Here is a 16,849-nt window from a genome sequence, read left to right as displayed (position 1 = left end):
TTTTCCTATAAATGAGAAGAAAGCTTAGAACATAATATTCCAAAAGGCAAAAGATATAGGCTTGCAACCAAGAATAACTTAATCTACAGCATTATGCTACGGGAGAAAAAAAAAGACCTTTAATGGAACAGAGAACTTTTAAGTATTTCTGATAAAAAGAGCCGAGTAGGCATGATAGAACACAAACACAAAGAGCTCAGAGAAACCTAGAAAGATAAACATATTTGAGTGAATGGAATGAGCTGTATGATGACTCAGTGCTAATGTTCTAATAAGGGGAGAAGAAATAAGTATTCATTTATCAATTTAATGTCTTCAAAAGATATAGAGGGAGTTAAATAAGAAAAACAGAGGACTTAGGTTCTGTTCTAAGGGGAAAAAGAGAGTTTAAAAGAGATAGAGTAGTACAGAAAAGAGAAGAAAAGGGTGAAAGCTATTTCTCATAACTGGAATGTGTGAGAAGAAAAGTGTTCAGAACAAGGTGATCAACAGCATGAAAGGCACAGAAAGGCCATTCGATTTGTCCACTGAAGATTGTTGCTGACTTTAGAGATAGCAGGTTCAACTGAAGATAAGGTCAGAAGCTAGGCTGAAGGGAGTTGAGAGAAGTGGACATACTGAATATGGATGGCTTTTTCAAGGAGTCTGGCTAGGAAAGGGAGGAGAGAAGACAATGCAGGACAATATTTAGCAGAGAGAGTTGGAGCTAAAAAGGTTATTAAGGAGAGACTTTAGTGTGTTTACAGGCAGCAGGAACCAGAGATAGAAGATTAAAAAGAGGCACAATTAATGAATTCGGGCAGTCAGCTGGAGGGGGTGGGTCCTTGGAGAAGAGGCTCTTCATCAGAGACTGCAGGGAAGGAAGTTATGGGAGGGGAAAAATCAAGGGGTGAGGAGGGCTTATAAAATGAGGAAGAAGGAAAAAGGAGTTCTCAGCAAATAACCTCAACTTATTCATTCAATCATAAGACCAAAATTTCATCTGAGAGAGTGGGGGAAGGGTTCATTTTTTGCAGGCTTGATAAGAGAAGGTTTGGAACAACCTCTAAGGGGAATGGGTGAGAGAATTAATTAGGGAGAAGTAGAAGGACTGCCTAGTTGCAGTAAGGCCCTGTTGAAATCAGATAACATTAATCTACAGCAGAACCAGCTGGCATTTGTGAGACTTCTCTAGCAACATCATGTGAGTAGGAGGAAAGGAGGTTGATGGTAAGAGTAATTCAGGGTTGGTGTCAGATTATCTGCAGACCTATCTGCAAGGTTTAACTCTTTTTTCCCAGATTACTTATAAAAACCTTAAATAAAACCAGTCCTGCATCAATCCATGGAAAACTCCATTAAATTCCTCTATGCAAACAAATACCTATTTATTCTTCCCATTTGCTTGTTCTAAATTGGTTCTCTATTCTAAAACAGTTCACCAATCCCACAGTAGTTTTTAAAAATAGTCTTGAGAGTAAAAACTAATAAAAGGCTTAAAAAATTATACCTACTGATTCCCCTTTATTCATATGAATATTTACCTCCTCAAATAGCTCTAATAGATTAGTAAGGCATTTACCTCTACAGAAGGCATGTTGCCTTTCTCTGAATGATATAGACTACAGTATCAAAGCACAACACTGTGTACAATGGAAGCCTACATTTTGGAGTTTTAAAGGCGACTCTGAACCAAAGAACATTCCAAAGGAGCTCACTCTTCCCTCTAAAATCTGAAGAAATGATTGAAGCAACAAGTTGGGGCAGGTTAACTTGAGCCAAAAATGTTACATGCAAACACAATTTTAAGCTTTTATAGGGCTAAGTGCCAACTATGCAAAAAATGCTGAGGCATTTTCTCATTGTAGCCACATTTGTTTAATACTTGGTTTGAAATATTTTTAAATGAATTAACCATTTGTTTTTCTTTACTCCACCTTGCCTTAAATAATAAATCTCTACTTGTTACCTCTTTCTTTTCTCAAAAAAAATTTCTCAAAGGCAGACAATGACCTTTACATATAAATATTTGTTTTATTCACAAAACATTTTATGTAAATCTCACTGTGAAAGGTAATCTGACTGAGTTTACAGGCTACACAGAACTCATTTGAAATGAAACATATAACTGAAAAAAAAATACCTTAAAATGTCCTGTGCCTTCATTAGCTCTGAAAAGAAAAAAATCAAATTTCAATTTTTTTTAATATCTTACTTTATCATATTAAAAACAAAGCAACAGAGTATGAATATTTGGGATAAATTTAAGCTTTTTAAAAAACAAAACACTGCTGAGCTAAACTTTACATTTTTAAATAGTCAAAGTAGATTAATGTCAACAATCTTGACCCACTTAAATTTTACTGATAAAGCTCTCCTGCTTGTTGTTTCTGCCATCTGGTGGTTTGACATCAGTAGCTTTACCCAGCATATAACTTTGAATATATTCATTTTAGTCTTATCATTATTCTTCTACAAAATAGGAAATTTCAGAATTAATATTAAGACATTCCTGAGTTCAATAGTTTTTGCTCATATGTTTGGACTCTTCATAGTTTTTATTATTTTTTTTCTATATTATCTCTAATGAAACAAATTTCAAAGGATTTGTGGGTTAGCTTATTTATGGCAGCCGTTTTAGAGGATTTCCGTTCAATAATTGACCATCGCTTCAAAGCTCACACAACACTTTGCACCTTCCATGAATCTGAGTATTATTTTATATGACTGGTGTCCCTCTACCACCTTATCTAAACAGTATTCTTCTCAATGCCCAGACACAGTACTCAGAAGGCACTTAACATTTGTTGTATTGAATTCACGTTACTAAAGTGTCCTCCCTCACACGCTTAAAAATATTTGTATGACCTTGCAGAATTACAGAGATGAAAATCTGATCTCCTCACCTGGGGCACAGAGAGGCAAAATAATTTGTCCGAGGTCCCACAGTTAATTATTGGCTGAGCAAGAACTAGAATTCAAGTCTGCTGACTCCAGGACAAAGTACTAGACCAGGACTGGACCCTCTACTGTACCAAAAAAAGTCACAAACATATAGAACCATAGAATTTCGGAGTTGGAAGAGACTTTAGAAGTTATTTAGCCTAACCTCCTATACTCAAAATGAATCCCATGTGCAATACTCCTGCCTGAACACTCCCAGTGATGGGAAGATTATTAGCTCACAAAGTAGTCTATTTAATTTCTAAATAGTTCTAATTGTTGGAAGATTCTATACTCCATTGATTCCAGTTCTTGCTACTTGAACTATTCAGAGAAAAAACCCAAAAAACTAACCTTGTTTTACACGACAGCTTTTCAAATTACATCACCCTTTATCTTTTCTTTTCTAGACTAAACATCCCTAATCCCTTTAATATTCCTTGTGACATACTTCCTAGACTTCTTGGTTATTGTCCTCTGCACATACTCTGGCTCATCAATGTTTCACTTAAAATGTGGTAGGCAGAACTGAACACAATATGCAGAGGTGAAGAGAGTACAAGAGAACTATTATGGTTCCCTTGTTCTATGCATTAGATTTCTATCCATGTCAACTCATAAGCTCTGTCTTGTAGAGAGTATAATACACTTTCACTTCATACCTCACACAGGTCCCTTTTCATCATCTTTCATGTATTTATGCATTATTTTGTATGATTTTTGTGTGTGTGCACCCCATTAAACTATAGAGGTCTGATAAGCACACAGTACAATGGAAATGTTACCTTCCTTTCACTGAATGTTATTTTTCTACTAAGATCCCAGGAGTTATTTTGATGGCTACATCATGCTGTTAGCTTATAATGAGCCAATTCACCTTGCATTTTAGTGACATTTTCACTTTCTATATGCTAATTACAGTTTGAACATTCTGAGAACTTTTTTTAAGAACTACTTTGTACGTTATTCACAGACACATAATTCTGTAAACAGAATAGAGTATTAATGGACAGCAGCAGTTAGACCATAATTTGGTCATCTGAATCTGGTTTTTCCTTATAACAATATCCTTTTTATGTACATAGAAAAGAAGGTTAAAGGAATATCAATGACTTATCCCAAAACTGGGGTCCCACATAAAGCATGAATTAACAATGAAGAACATTTTAATAAGGCACTACACCAGCAGCATGTGTGGCAGACTGTGTAATAAAAGCACAGTCCAAAGGCTATACCTTACCTAACTGAATTCCTTATACTGCTTTAAAACCAATGAAGGCTGCCACTTAGTCTGGACTCAGTGCATCATCTATGTACAGTTTACTCTCTGACTCGTAAAATTGTTTTATATGCATGTATACACACACACACGTATTAAATATTCACTTTTATAAGACTCTGAGTTACAAATTTCTTCCCCCTCCCTCTTCCCCGAGATGGTAAGCAATCTGACATGTAGGCTATACATGTACAATCACATTAAAAATATTTCCATGGTATTCATATTGTGAAAGAAGAATCAGAACAAAAGGGAAAAACCATGAGAAAGAAAAAAAAGTGAAAATGATATGCTTTGATCTGCATTCAGACCCATAGTTCTTTCTCTGGATGTGGATAGCATTTTCCATCATGGTCTTTGGGAATTGTCTTAGATCATTGTATTGCTGAGAAGAGTCAAGTTTATCAAAGTTGATCATCACACAACGTTGCTGTTACTGTGACACGTAAAATTGTTAACCCAGCTCCCTTCCTTCTTCTATTGGTAAAATATTTCTCAAAATGTGAAACCATGGAATATTGATATCTTTTGCTTGAATTTAAGAATGACTCATTGTTTCTAACTCTTAAAAGAAATGCTTTCTTTTGATTTCACCATCATCATTGATGTCATCATCATCAAACATTTATTGAACACTTACTATGTGTGTACAAGTCTAAGCTCAAGCTGCTTACTTGTTTAGTTGGAAAGATGGGACAAACACAAAGTTATGCTATCCTGTATTGTTATTCATCTTTCTGAATGATAAATTAGTAATTTGAGCAATAAATAGTACAGGAGTTCATAGGACAGAATGGTCAGTACAGGTTGGCTAGTCAGTATAGATTTTCCCAGAAAAGTACTTTGGTTTCTTTTAGCAAATCTATAAAATAAAAAATGTTAAAGAATCTAGTTTTGATAAATGATTTTATACACATACATTCTCTAGATTATAAAAGACCATTTAACAAAGCAAGAGCATACTAAAATATAACACATGTTAGAGAACACACAAGGAATTTTTCTTTTAACTAAAAGAATGGTTATCAAGGAAATTTATTTTAACCTATAACTTAATGAAGTTTTATATTAACTATAACATTACACAGTCTTTTTTATAAGGTAGAGTCTTATGTAAGCCTTCAAGATACTCACCCAATGAATTCCAGTAATAAAGACATATCAAGTTCTGGAGGAATACGAAACACTGACCCCAGAACTTTTCTAGGTCTCCCCCTGCTTACAGGGACTGGCTGAGGTACAGCTATTTGAAGACAAAATCAAAGCACTATGTGAAAATAAATTCCACATATTTTATACATTTGACTACATATTTATCACATACATGTCAGCCTTGAAAGAAGGTTATAAAACTCTCAATAGCGAGTTTCAATAATATTGTTGGTAATCAGTACAAGTTCATGAATCAGGAATCTGTAATAGTCTACCCATTACCTAAGGAGGGTAGGTCAGAAAACAATGAATACGAAGTACTTTATTAGTTACTTTATTTGTTTTCCTTTTTTTTTGGAGGGCAATTGGGGTTAAGTGACTGCCCAAGGTCACACAGCTAGTAAGTGGTCAAGTGTCTGAGGCTGAATTTGAACTCAGGTCCTCCTGACTCCAGGGCAGGTGCTCCACTCACTGCACCACCTAGCTGTCCCTATTAGTTGCTTCAGAGTACTTAGAGTCTTAAGAGTGGAATTAAACACAATCCCAAACTCCCATCCCCAAAACAGAATCCTAAAACTAGAGAAATTTGCTATTAAAAAAAATCTAAAGGGACACTGAAATATATTGTACAAACTTACCGGTTTTGGTACTTCTAGACCTCTTCTTTGTAAAAATCATGCATTTGTTTTTTTCTCTCCTGTAAAATGAAGAAAGATAGGCTAAATTATATTTAAAATGCGACTGGTAGAATGAATGGTGATCCTGGGATTTAGAACTTTGAAATGATTTTTAAAAAACTTACTTTCTTCTAGATTGATCACCTAATTTGTATACTATGTCTGTAGTTGTCGATCCAACCTAATAAAAGGAAAGGATGAGAGGTTGCTGAGAGTTCGAAAGAATGCATTTCAATACGCATATATTATGTTCCCTTTTAAAAATGAACTGTTATCCTATCTGCAGTGAGTTTACTTTCAGGTTGACTTTGGAGGTCTCAAGAAGACAGTACTGTATACTATCTGTACTACACAAAGAAAAGAAAAATAAATAAACAAAACACAATACCAACTGACAAGATAACTGAAAACTTTAGGAATACTACAAGGACTGTTATTATTAATAACTGTAATATCAAAGGCTTCTTGATAAAGAAGAAGGAATTAGCCATGTCCTATCAAATCAGGTAGCTTACTCTGTGCTTCAGCAGCGTACTAAAACAAGCTCTAAATTCCCCTCCAATGGATTTAAAACCTGGGGAACACAGCATATACAAGTGAAAAAAGTAAAAATACTAACTCAGTCCTAAAACTATGTGGTATTGACCAGAAGAGCTATTAGAGTATAGGAAAAAAATGTAAGTGGATATAGGTGGTGAGGCAACATGGTTTAATATAAAGAGGAATGGACTTGGAATCAGGAAGACCCAAGTTCAAATTCTACCTGATACTTACTATGTGATGACCATGAACAAGCCATTTAACTTCTACAAGGCTCAGTTTTCTCATCTGTAAAATAGGGTAGAATAATATCTGTGGTTCCTATCTCACAAGGTCATGTGAGGCTCAAATGAGAGGGCATATGTAAAGAGTTTTACATACAAGCACCACATTGTCAGTTACTATAGGTGGGGGCGAGGCTTCTTTAAAGAAGTATGTCACTGAGGGTCTCTGATTTAGAAAGAAGGTTAGTGTACAGTTAGCTAGCATTAACAAAGGCATGGAAGTAGGGGGGAAAGCATGATAGGTATGCAACAGGAGCTCTGGTCTTTTAAAAACATATTTATTAGGATCTCTAGCTTAACAGTTCTCTTTCAAAGACCTTAAAAATATTTTTGGTTTGTTGTTTTTCCCACCTGAACACCAATTACACTTATGAGATCAGAGTCTTCACTGAAGTTCTCCTCTGATGCCCCATCAGGGCAAGGAGATTATCTTGAGTTTTTGAATGTCAAGACCAGAGGAAGACCAGGTCCTACTAATCTGCAAAGGCCAAGGATGAGTCCAGCTCAGAGTAGCTCATTGCCAAAGCTAACCACAAACTTTTTTTGGCCGTAGCACCTCATTAAACCATCTACTACATCTAGACCAGGTCCTCATCAACATCCAGACTACTGAAATGGCTTCTTAATTGGTTTACCTGCATCCGTTGCCCCTCCAAGAAAGTTGCCAAATCGATATCCTAAAGCACAGGTCTAATCATGTCACTCTCCTCTGCTTAAGAAGCTAGTGGCTCCCTATTACCTATAACTCTGGTTTGGTACCCTACCTTTCCAGGCTGATCACATATCACTCCTTCTCAGGTACCTTCCTCCCTTCCTCAGTCAAAGTGGACTACCTTCTGTTCCCCACATACAACATTCCATCCCCTACCTTTGTGAGAGCCTTTATTCCAGGCATGGAATTGTCTTCCCTTCCCACCTTTACCTCTTGAAATCCCTAGCTCCCTTTAAGGTTCTGCTAAGGAACCACCTTCATCAAGAGCTTTTCCTATTTTCTCCAGTTGTTAATATTCACCACCCAAATTACTACATATTTAATTTAATACAGTTCACATTATTTATGTATATGGTGAATATCTATTACTCTCTAGTAGAATGATAGCTTCCCAAAGGCAAGGAATAGTCTCATTTTTGCGTTCCCATCCCTAGCACCCAAGACACATAAGCATTTAATTGATGCTTGCTGAGACTAAGGTGTAGAAGGCATATAATCCATATTGGTTAGGGTTAGAAGGAGCATCCACATGGATGAAGTCATGAATCCTCAAAGAATGTACTGGAAACTAGGGGGCAATCATCTTTAGTTTTAGTTAGTAGTTAGGGTCATTCATCTCTTTCCTCCTTAATAGGAATATTTTGAGAGGCTGTGTTGGTGTAGGGCAGTAGTATGAAACTCAAATAGAAAAGGGGGGAGCACTAAATTGTACATAAAGATTTCTGCAGAATACATATTGACTTAGAAAACCACCCATTAATATTATCTATATTCTATTTATTTGTTAAAGATTTCCCAATTAATTTGGTTCAGGCTACTTAGCCCTGTGTTTGCCTCCTCTGGTATAAGAAGCAGAAGGCTAGGGGCAGCTAGGTGGTGCAGTGAGTAGAGCACCGGGCCTGCAGTCAGGAGGACCTGAGTTCAAATCCGGGCCTCAGACACTTGACACACTTACTAGCTGTGTGACCTTGGGCAAGTCACTTAAGAATTGTTGATCTATACTGGTAGAGTGGTTTACAGACAGGAACAACAAAAACAAAAAGATTACAATAAATACTCTGATATTTATATTTGAATGCTACTAGATTTAAAACTGACTCTCACTCACACTGACAGGCAAGACATTTGCTTTGGAGTCCATCTGTTCTGAAAGGATATTTAAAAACTAAAGAAACCTACAAATTGGAAATGCATGTAGTCCAGCTCTCATTGTATAGCAAGTGGCAGAGCTGGACTCAAACCCAGATTCTCTGACTCCAAATCCCACAACTCCATCTTTTCTGTTTTTTTTTTTTTTAATCCTCATTCAAATGCTTCTGTGCTTCATACTCGGGTTCATAAATTTACATACCTTCTTGTGCTGCTTCTCGACCTTTTTTCTATTAGAACCTTCTTTTGAGTAACCATACTTTTTCACTGCTGTACTCTATTTAAGAGTTCTATTCTCACCAAGTGCTGGTGACGCTTATGAGATTGTATTTACCCTATTTAAAAATTTTAAGTTTACTCTGTTACTATATTCTGTACTTTGGCCACCTATCCATCTGAGGCCACAAAGCCATGAAACCCCGTTCCTAACTTTCTTCTGGGGTTTTTATTCCCAGAATAATACCTAAATGAATACCTAGAAGCTTCTTTGCCATTGGTTGTTTTCTATGTCAAGCTTGCTGTCCTCCACAGAATTCCAGAATAGGATACTGATGTTACCTTCAAAGATCCAGGTCATATATAGGCTACATTCTAAACATACTAAAAATAACAATATTGCAGTGGCCTCAGACACTTCTAATTTTACGAGACCATTCAAACAAACCTTTAACTACAGATGGAAATTTATATATAGCTTGCATGATTTCTCGCCACATTAACCACAATGAGATGTTCTTACCTGATGTTATAAAGAGGCTGTGTCTGATGGTACTACTATGTTGCATTTTGGACATCTGTTGCTATAGTAAAAATGCCTTACATGCAGCTTTGCAAACTGTTGAAAAGGCAAAATTTTAAAATTGAGATGTTCCATAAATCTAAATTTGAAAATACATACAAACTCATGATTATGTTATATACACATATATCTTACACGTGTGAAGGCATTCTGTAATGGTTGTAGCATCTATTAAGTATCCTTTGCAATTGAACACAAGATGTATGGAGTCAACTCAGAGAGACTAATCATTCGCTGTAAATGTAATGGAAATAGACTTTAAGAGTCAGACAACCCTTTCCTCCTGTAAAATAAGAGGTTGGACTAGATAATCAATCAGCAAGCCATCTATTATGTGCCAATCACTGTTCTGAGTATCGGTGAAACAAAGAATAATGAGCCGGATCATCTCCTCAAGGAGTTTAGATTCTAAAAGGCAAACAACTTGTATGCTTCTAGACGGCTGCAAAGTAAATACCAAGTAAACACAAGGTAAAGAGAGGGAGGGAGGTACTAGTAGGCACAGAGGGAGAAGACAGTAGGGCTGAGTATTAAAGGAAGCTAATGAAGCAGAGATGAGGAAAGTTCATAATAGGACAGTAGTATCAAACTCAAATAGAAAAGAGGGGGCACTAAATTGTACATAAAGATTTCTGCAGAATACATAGTTTTTTTTGAGGGGGGAAGGCAGGGCAATTGGGATTAAGTGACTTGTTCATACCAGGCACAGGGGACAACAGCTTATGCAAAAGAACAGAATAGAGGAATGGAATGTAGCTGTCCCCACCATTTGATAGTAAGCTCTTTGAGGCAGGAACTGTGCCTGGCCTATAGTAGGTGATTGATAAATGTTTATGAATTGAACTGATGTGAGGAAAAAGAAGCAGTCAATTTGGCTAGGGCAACAATTTCGAGGAGAAAAATGGGGGGAAAAGTCTAGTAAGGTAATTTGGAGATAGGTTGAACAGGGTTTTTAAGTACCAAGCAGAATATACCTTACAACTCTAAATTTAACATTATATGAATGACTAGAAGTGCTAGGGGTCAGTATACAATACCTATATTTTGGACTCTGTCCCTGCCCTGCAAACATTCTGTGATATACCAAATTTAATTTTTGAATTACTGAAGTATCCATTCTTTCCAGGGGAAAGAGAACAAATATAATCACCTACTATGTGCCCAAGTACTGTGATAAGGCCTTTAGGCCTTACAAAGATGTCTTTTTCTCAATAGTTTAATAAATTTAGTCAGGTTTTGAACTCTCACCAATTATCTGGAAAGCTTAAGTTTATCTGCCACCTATTTCATTCTCACAATAATTCTAAAACAAACAAAAAAGCTATGAAGGGTTTATTATTACCTTGTTTGAAAGGTGAGAGAAGTTAAGAGGCTTGCCCAGGTTCACAAAGCAAGCCAGCAGGAGAACCTGGCAGTGATAGTAAGGCTTCCAGGAGATTCCCATGGATTGAGTATACATAGGAGAATGTCAATTGTAGAACCTTGGAGAAAGTCACTTGGCACTTTGGACTGTTAGTAGATCAGAGTTAGGAGCTCTAACTGCTAACAAACTTTGTGACTTTGGGCTAGTCAGTTCTGTCTTCTCCCTCAGTTTCCCTCCTCTGTAAAAGGAGGGTGTTGGACTGGGTCCAATCTCCAAGTCCTTCCTACTCCAATTTTTTTCATGGTTCTGCCTTCACTAGTCATCTCCCTTGGCTCATGGACGCTCAAAGACAGCTTGGGGGCCCGAGAGGAGGAAGAGGAAGAAAAAAGAGGACCGCTCCCTCTCCCACTACAGCCTTAAGGATGCAAACGTTATGTACAAAGCCAGCGACATATAGGCTATAAATAGGAAATAAATAAAAGAAAGAAGACGTTAGGATTAAGAGGGGTTGGGGAAAGCTTCCTTAAACGGGGCTTTAGTTAGGACTTAAAGGAAACCAAGAAGGTCAGTGGTCAAGAACGGAGGAGGGAGCGCAGTCCAGGCACGGGTGACAGCCTGAGTCCTTGCATTTCAGAGGGGAGGGTGGTTTGCCGCGTTTGTGCAGCCCCTCCCAGCTCCACAGGTCGCGGCTCCCCGGGGTTGGGAATGGGGGTGGGAGAGTCCTGATGCAGCTCTCTCAGCCTCTTCCTCCTCCTCCTCTTCCTCACTTCCAGGGCAGGCTAGGCCAGGAGATGCTCGTTACCTCGTCCTCGTCCTCCGAGTCCAGCCGGTTCCCATCCATCCCCAGGGGGAAGCGACTCCCTTCCTCCTCCTCGTCCTCGTCCTCGTCTTCCTCCAGCTCCTCATCCTCCTCTTCTTCTTCTTCGACGTAGTTCCCGCTCGAGCCGTCCAGGCTGCGCTCGGGCTCCAGCTCCGGGGGCCGGAGCCCGAGCAGCCGGAGGTGCCCACTCGGGCAGCGGGGGTAGGGGCGGCGGTCCCTCCTCCAGCACCGGCGGCGAAGGAGGAGGGTGGCGGGACCGTGGTGGGGCCGCGGTGGTCCCGGGCTCTCGCGCGCCGTAGACAAGAGAGGTCCCTTCCATGCTCGTGGATGAGCGAAGGCAAAGGGAACAGCGAGCGCGCGAGCTCCAAGGACCGGCCGATCGGGACGCTGCGCAGGCGCAAGGCGACCTCGCCAAGTGCTGCTGGGAAACGTAGTCTGTCACCTCCCCTTTTCCCCCCTCCAATCCAGGACGAGGGCGGAGTGATGGAGGGCAGGTGAGGAGGGCGGGGCTCATGACCCACACCTCCTTAAAGAGACCTCGCCAAATTTTAAAAACAGCTGGTGGAGAGAGCTCTTATTTATGGATAAACCCAGGAACCTCGGCTTTGGTCAGTTGCATAAGAATGGGAGCTCTTGGAGGTCTGGGACTGTTTTTGCCTCTATGAGTGCTTAGTAAATGCTTGTTACTTTCTAATCCACTTAATTACCTTGTGAACCTAGCTCCTTAAGTGCATTTTCAGTTGCTCTTCTTTTTTAAATATATTTTATTCATTTTAAATATCTTTGTTACATGTAAAACAAATTTTAACATTCATTTTTGAAAGTTTTGAGTTCCAAATTCTCTCTCGCTCTATTCTGCCTGTCCCTTCCTCCTCCTTGAAGAGGCAAGAAATTTACATCAATTACATATTCGAAGCCATGCAAAACATATTTCCATATTGGCCATGTTGCAAAAGAAAACAAGACAAAAAATAAAGAAAAATTCCATTTTCTCTTTCTACCCCTCTCTATCTCTCTTCTAGTTTAGATGAGATTGCAGTATCGAATCCTCCCTGCCCCACTCCAACCTGACTGTTCTTTTATTCAGAATTGTGGTAACCTTTTAGAAACATTGTTTAAATCCACTCCTTATATACTCTTTTCCTAGTCTAGGATCCCCTAGCATCTATGTCTGAGAGCTATGACTAGGATTTTTATAACTAACTAAAACATGAGTAAACTGGGCCTAGAGTAATCTGTAAAAAGGCTTCCTCAGTTGGAGCTGTGGCGTTGTTGGAGAATATGCAGATATCCAGGATACTAAAGGAGGTCATCTTCCCTACTAGACTAATGGGCCATTTGGTAGCTTTCTATGTAAACTAATTATCCTTTATTACTAGGTGCCAAGGTCACTTGTTTAGTCACACTTGGCATTTAAGAAGCTTGATTACTGGAGATTTGGTGGGGATAGTGTAGTAACTCTTACAGTAAAAAGTTAGGGGAGAAGGCTGAAATAGGGGCTTGAAGCCAACAGGCTTCCCCTCACCCACCCCCACAAAGTAGCATGTTAAGGTTAGAAGGACCCTTAGAGATAGATCTCTTCTAGTTCAACTTCTTGATTTTACAAAGGAGAGAACTGGTGCTTTGCGTAGGGGGTAGGGTTGGGCTGAACTAGTCTCGGGTCACAGAGGAAGATTCATTTCATTTACTGAAATTAAGGTAGAACTGAGACAGTGTCAAATAGAGCCTAAATCTTATAGCTCAGAAGTGAGGTCAAGGCTAGAGACAACGATTTAGGGATCATCTGCGTACAGTTAGTGGTTGAAGCTGTTTTTGCCAAAGTGAAAAATGATTTCAGAAAAGGAGAAAGATCTGAAGGCAGATCTTTGAAGAGCATCCTGTTGCAAAACTTTTCATAGTCCTTGCTAGGCACTGCATGAATAAGCCAGCACAGGATACAAACAGGTCTAATGCAGTTTATTTATCCACTAAAAGATGTGACACAGGTAGGTAGGCAGCAGTGAATAGGGCACCAGCCCTGGAGTCAGGAGGACCTGAGTTCAAATTTGGCCTCAGACACTTGACTCTTACTAGCTATGTGACTTTGGGCAAGTCGCTTAACTCCAATTGCCTTACCTTCCCCACTCCAAAAAAAAAAAAAGTGTGACATGGTCTTGGTGATGGCTAAACGTGTCTCCCAATTCCACAGATGACATCTATATAGTATCTCCTCCTGGCTCACAGTTTGAGTACTATCAAGTAGGGCCCAAGGGCAGGCTGACAAAGTAGTTTTGGGTAAGATCCGGTAAGTCAAAGGTGTACTTAAAAGACACCTTTGTGAAGAAAAAGGATGCTTGCACTACAACAAAGGCCTTTAGCATAGCTATACACACCAGACCAAAGAAAAGTCTCTTCTTTATCAGCCAATTAATATTTATTATTATTATCCTACTACATGCTTTATCAGGGACAAAGAGAAGTAGGTGAGTTCTTGGAAATACAAAGTCCACCAGATGTACTTTTTAACAGTAAAATGATTGGGTACAGAAGGAAAATAAATCTCCTGGAATAATAGTTTGAATAGAACTGATTCAAAGTCCCCAGAGTTTTCTTTTGTAGCTGTATAGTAATTAAGGGAGGTACAAAAGGAGACATTCAGCTATTTACATAATAACAGCATTAACTATAGTTTTGACTTTATCCTGTCACTGAATTTCAATGACTCTGGAAGAGAAAGTGAGGCAGATGACTTGGAAGCTCTGCCTCACTTAAATCCAATTCATGAGCAAGTCGGCACATCACCTGTGATGTCATTTGTCCTCTTCAAAAACTAAGACCAACATCAATAAATCTTGTGGACTCAGAAACTGATTGCAGGAACTTCAGAATCTGTCTGGTTTAACTCTCTCATTTACAAGCAAATGTCCACGTCCCTCAAATGAAGCCTGTTGCAAGCCCCTGCCCTCCCAATTCTGTCTACCTCCCAGTAATTAATATGCTTGTTGAATAATTAATGTTAACTGAATGTTTCCATAGCATTCACATCCACTAGGGGGACCTGAATTTTGCTGACCTTGTAACTCCTATGCCCTATACTTAGCCTTTCAAATTAATGAATAAACAAAAAAAACATTTATTGAGTGCTTACATGTTCCAGGTGCCATGCTAAATGCGGGGATACAAAATACCCCTATACAAAGCATGACTTTTTTTTTTTGCTGTCCATGTCTTTTTTTTTTAATTTTTTTTTTTTTTAAATTTTTTTATTTTTAGTTTACAACACTTATTCTACATAATTTTGAGTTCCAGATTTCTTCCCCCACCTCTCTCCCTCTAAAACTGTTTTAAAAATTCAAATTCTTTCCCTCCCTTTACCACCCTCTCCCACTTGCTTTGAAAGGCAAGAAATACGAAACCCAATAGACATAGGAAGTCATGCATATCATGAAGCTAGGTGTTCAAATGCAATTAGGAGGACCTGAGTTCAATCCAGCTTCAGACACTATGTGATCCTGGGCAAATCATTTAAACCCTGGTTGCCTCAGTTTTCTCATCTGTAAAATGAACTGGGAGAAGGAAATGGCAAACCACTCCAGTACTTTGCCAAGAAAAACACAAAGTGGTGTCACCGAGTTGGACGGGACTGAAAAATGACTAAATAAGAACAAACATGTGAAATATAATATTTGCAAAGTGTGTAAAAATATGAAAGTGAAACACAAGAAGCTGACCTTCAAGAAGCTTATATCATAATATGGGAGGCTATACACAATACACAAAGGACAGTGATGGCAAGGGAGGGAGTTTGGTCTAGGAGAGTTAGAGACCCAAACTCTGGGTGCTATGTCCAAATAAAGGAAACCAGCTCAAAAGACATCAGAAGCCATCTATCTTAGCTCATAGATCACAGACTGGATGTCCTCTTGACACAGTTCCCAAGCACTGGAAATTTGATGAACCAGGGTATGGCCTTCAGCAAGGGGGTCAGAGCATGTGTCCCTCCCAATGGGGGTCAAAGCACACTTGTCCAGTTCTATTAGAGGTGCTCTGGTCCATTACATCAGGTGATTCCTGTAATGCTATCCTTTACCTCCCTTTTGCCAATTAGGTCAGGAGAAGTGTGAAGCCTAGGAGAGCTGTGATGCTCTGGGACCCTGAAAAAGGGTATATACACTCTGAGGGCAGCCATTAAGGTAGAACTCTCAGAACTTTGGGGAGGAGAGTTTGCTTTGGGGCTCACCCATTGGACGAGTATTAGTGTGATAGGGCCAGAGGAGACTGGATAGCATTGAGATCCACCCTGGCCCCACCTTGAAAACTCTTTCTGGTAACTATGTATGTATTGCTAGACAGTTAGAAGCCCTGCCTGCTGATTTGTGTTATTTACTCTGTTCGTATAATGTTTGTAATTTCTGTTTGTATTTGCTCTAAAGTCCAAGGTGCTAGCTTTTCTCCCTGAACTAAGTGACTCATATATGTATGTCTAATTAAAGTAAGATTGTTAACCCCTTAAAGCTGCTTTCCTTAGAAAGCAGATCAAAGACCTTGCGCTGGTAGAGCTCTTGTTGCTGGTGTTATTGGCCTGCACAGCCAAGATAGCTCCAAGTAACACTGTTGTTAGAACACTATGGTGTGGAACTCTTGGTTTTGCTGAGCTTTTTAAACCTCTTTTTATTTTTGTTATACCGGGTGGCTTTCTGGGATAGCGAAGAGGAATATGTGTTTGCAAATGAAAATGATGTAAAAACAAAAGATATCAACACAATCCGAAGAAACGAAAAACTCATACACGTCTCTTCTGGAATCCTTGGCCCAAGACATTTTAAAGGCACGGGGCGCCTGTAATGGGATTCCGAATACCGTGGAAATTCCCGTGGAAAGAGACTAAGATGAAGGTCAGAGTCTTACGCCCCTGCCTACACCCTTCGGGCAGGACGCGTCCTCCTTCTCCGCATCAGTAAGACCGCTATAAAGACTTTTCCTGCCTAGTTACGGGCTAAATGTCAGGAACAAGGGAGTTGGACGTGCCAGCGTTATTACTGCAATGGCTTAAAGACGTTTGTGGACTCCGAAGGAGCCCACCTTGCCACTGTCACTTCTAACGCAGCCTGTTCTTCCTTCCCTAGATATCTCCGCCCCCGGCTCCCCCCAGGCTGCCGTAAACCACCTCACG

At 39.3% G+C, this 16,849-nt stretch overlaps 1 protein-coding gene across 1 annotated transcript in view; it reads right to left on the bottom strand.

Moving 5' to 3' along the window:
- The window catches only part of PCGF6 (polycomb group ring finger 6), a 31,104-nt gene extending 19,040 nt beyond the window's left edge, over positions 1–12,064 (bottom strand). The window contains 13 exon segments of the mRNA XM_036734246.1: positions 2,123–2,150; positions 5,336–5,444; positions 5,988–6,017; positions 6,020–6,045; positions 6,152–6,211; positions 9,455–9,483; positions 9,485–9,536; positions 9,538–9,550; positions 9,650–9,703; positions 9,706–9,748; positions 11,680–11,861; positions 11,864–11,884; positions 11,887–12,064. Of these exon segments, the coding sequence (XP_036590141.1) occupies positions 2,123–2,150; positions 5,336–5,444; positions 5,988–6,017; positions 6,020–6,045; positions 6,152–6,211; positions 9,455–9,483; positions 9,485–9,536; positions 9,538–9,550; positions 9,650–9,703; positions 9,706–9,748; positions 11,680–11,861; positions 11,864–11,884; positions 11,887–12,016 (777 nt within the window). The 5' untranslated portion in view covers positions 12,017–12,064.
- Between the last annotated feature and the right edge of the window lie 4,785 nt (positions 12,065–16,849).

This window comes from Trichosurus vulpecula, chromosome 8 (assembly GCF_011100635.1).
Source record: "Trichosurus vulpecula isolate mTriVul1 chromosome 8, mTriVul1.pri, whole genome shotgun sequence".
NCBI classification, from domain to species: domain Eukaryota; kingdom Metazoa; phylum Chordata; class Mammalia; order Diprotodontia; family Phalangeridae; genus Trichosurus; species Trichosurus vulpecula.
Note: the sequence above shows the minus strand (reverse complement) of the source record. Positions and strands in the feature narration are given on the sequence as shown.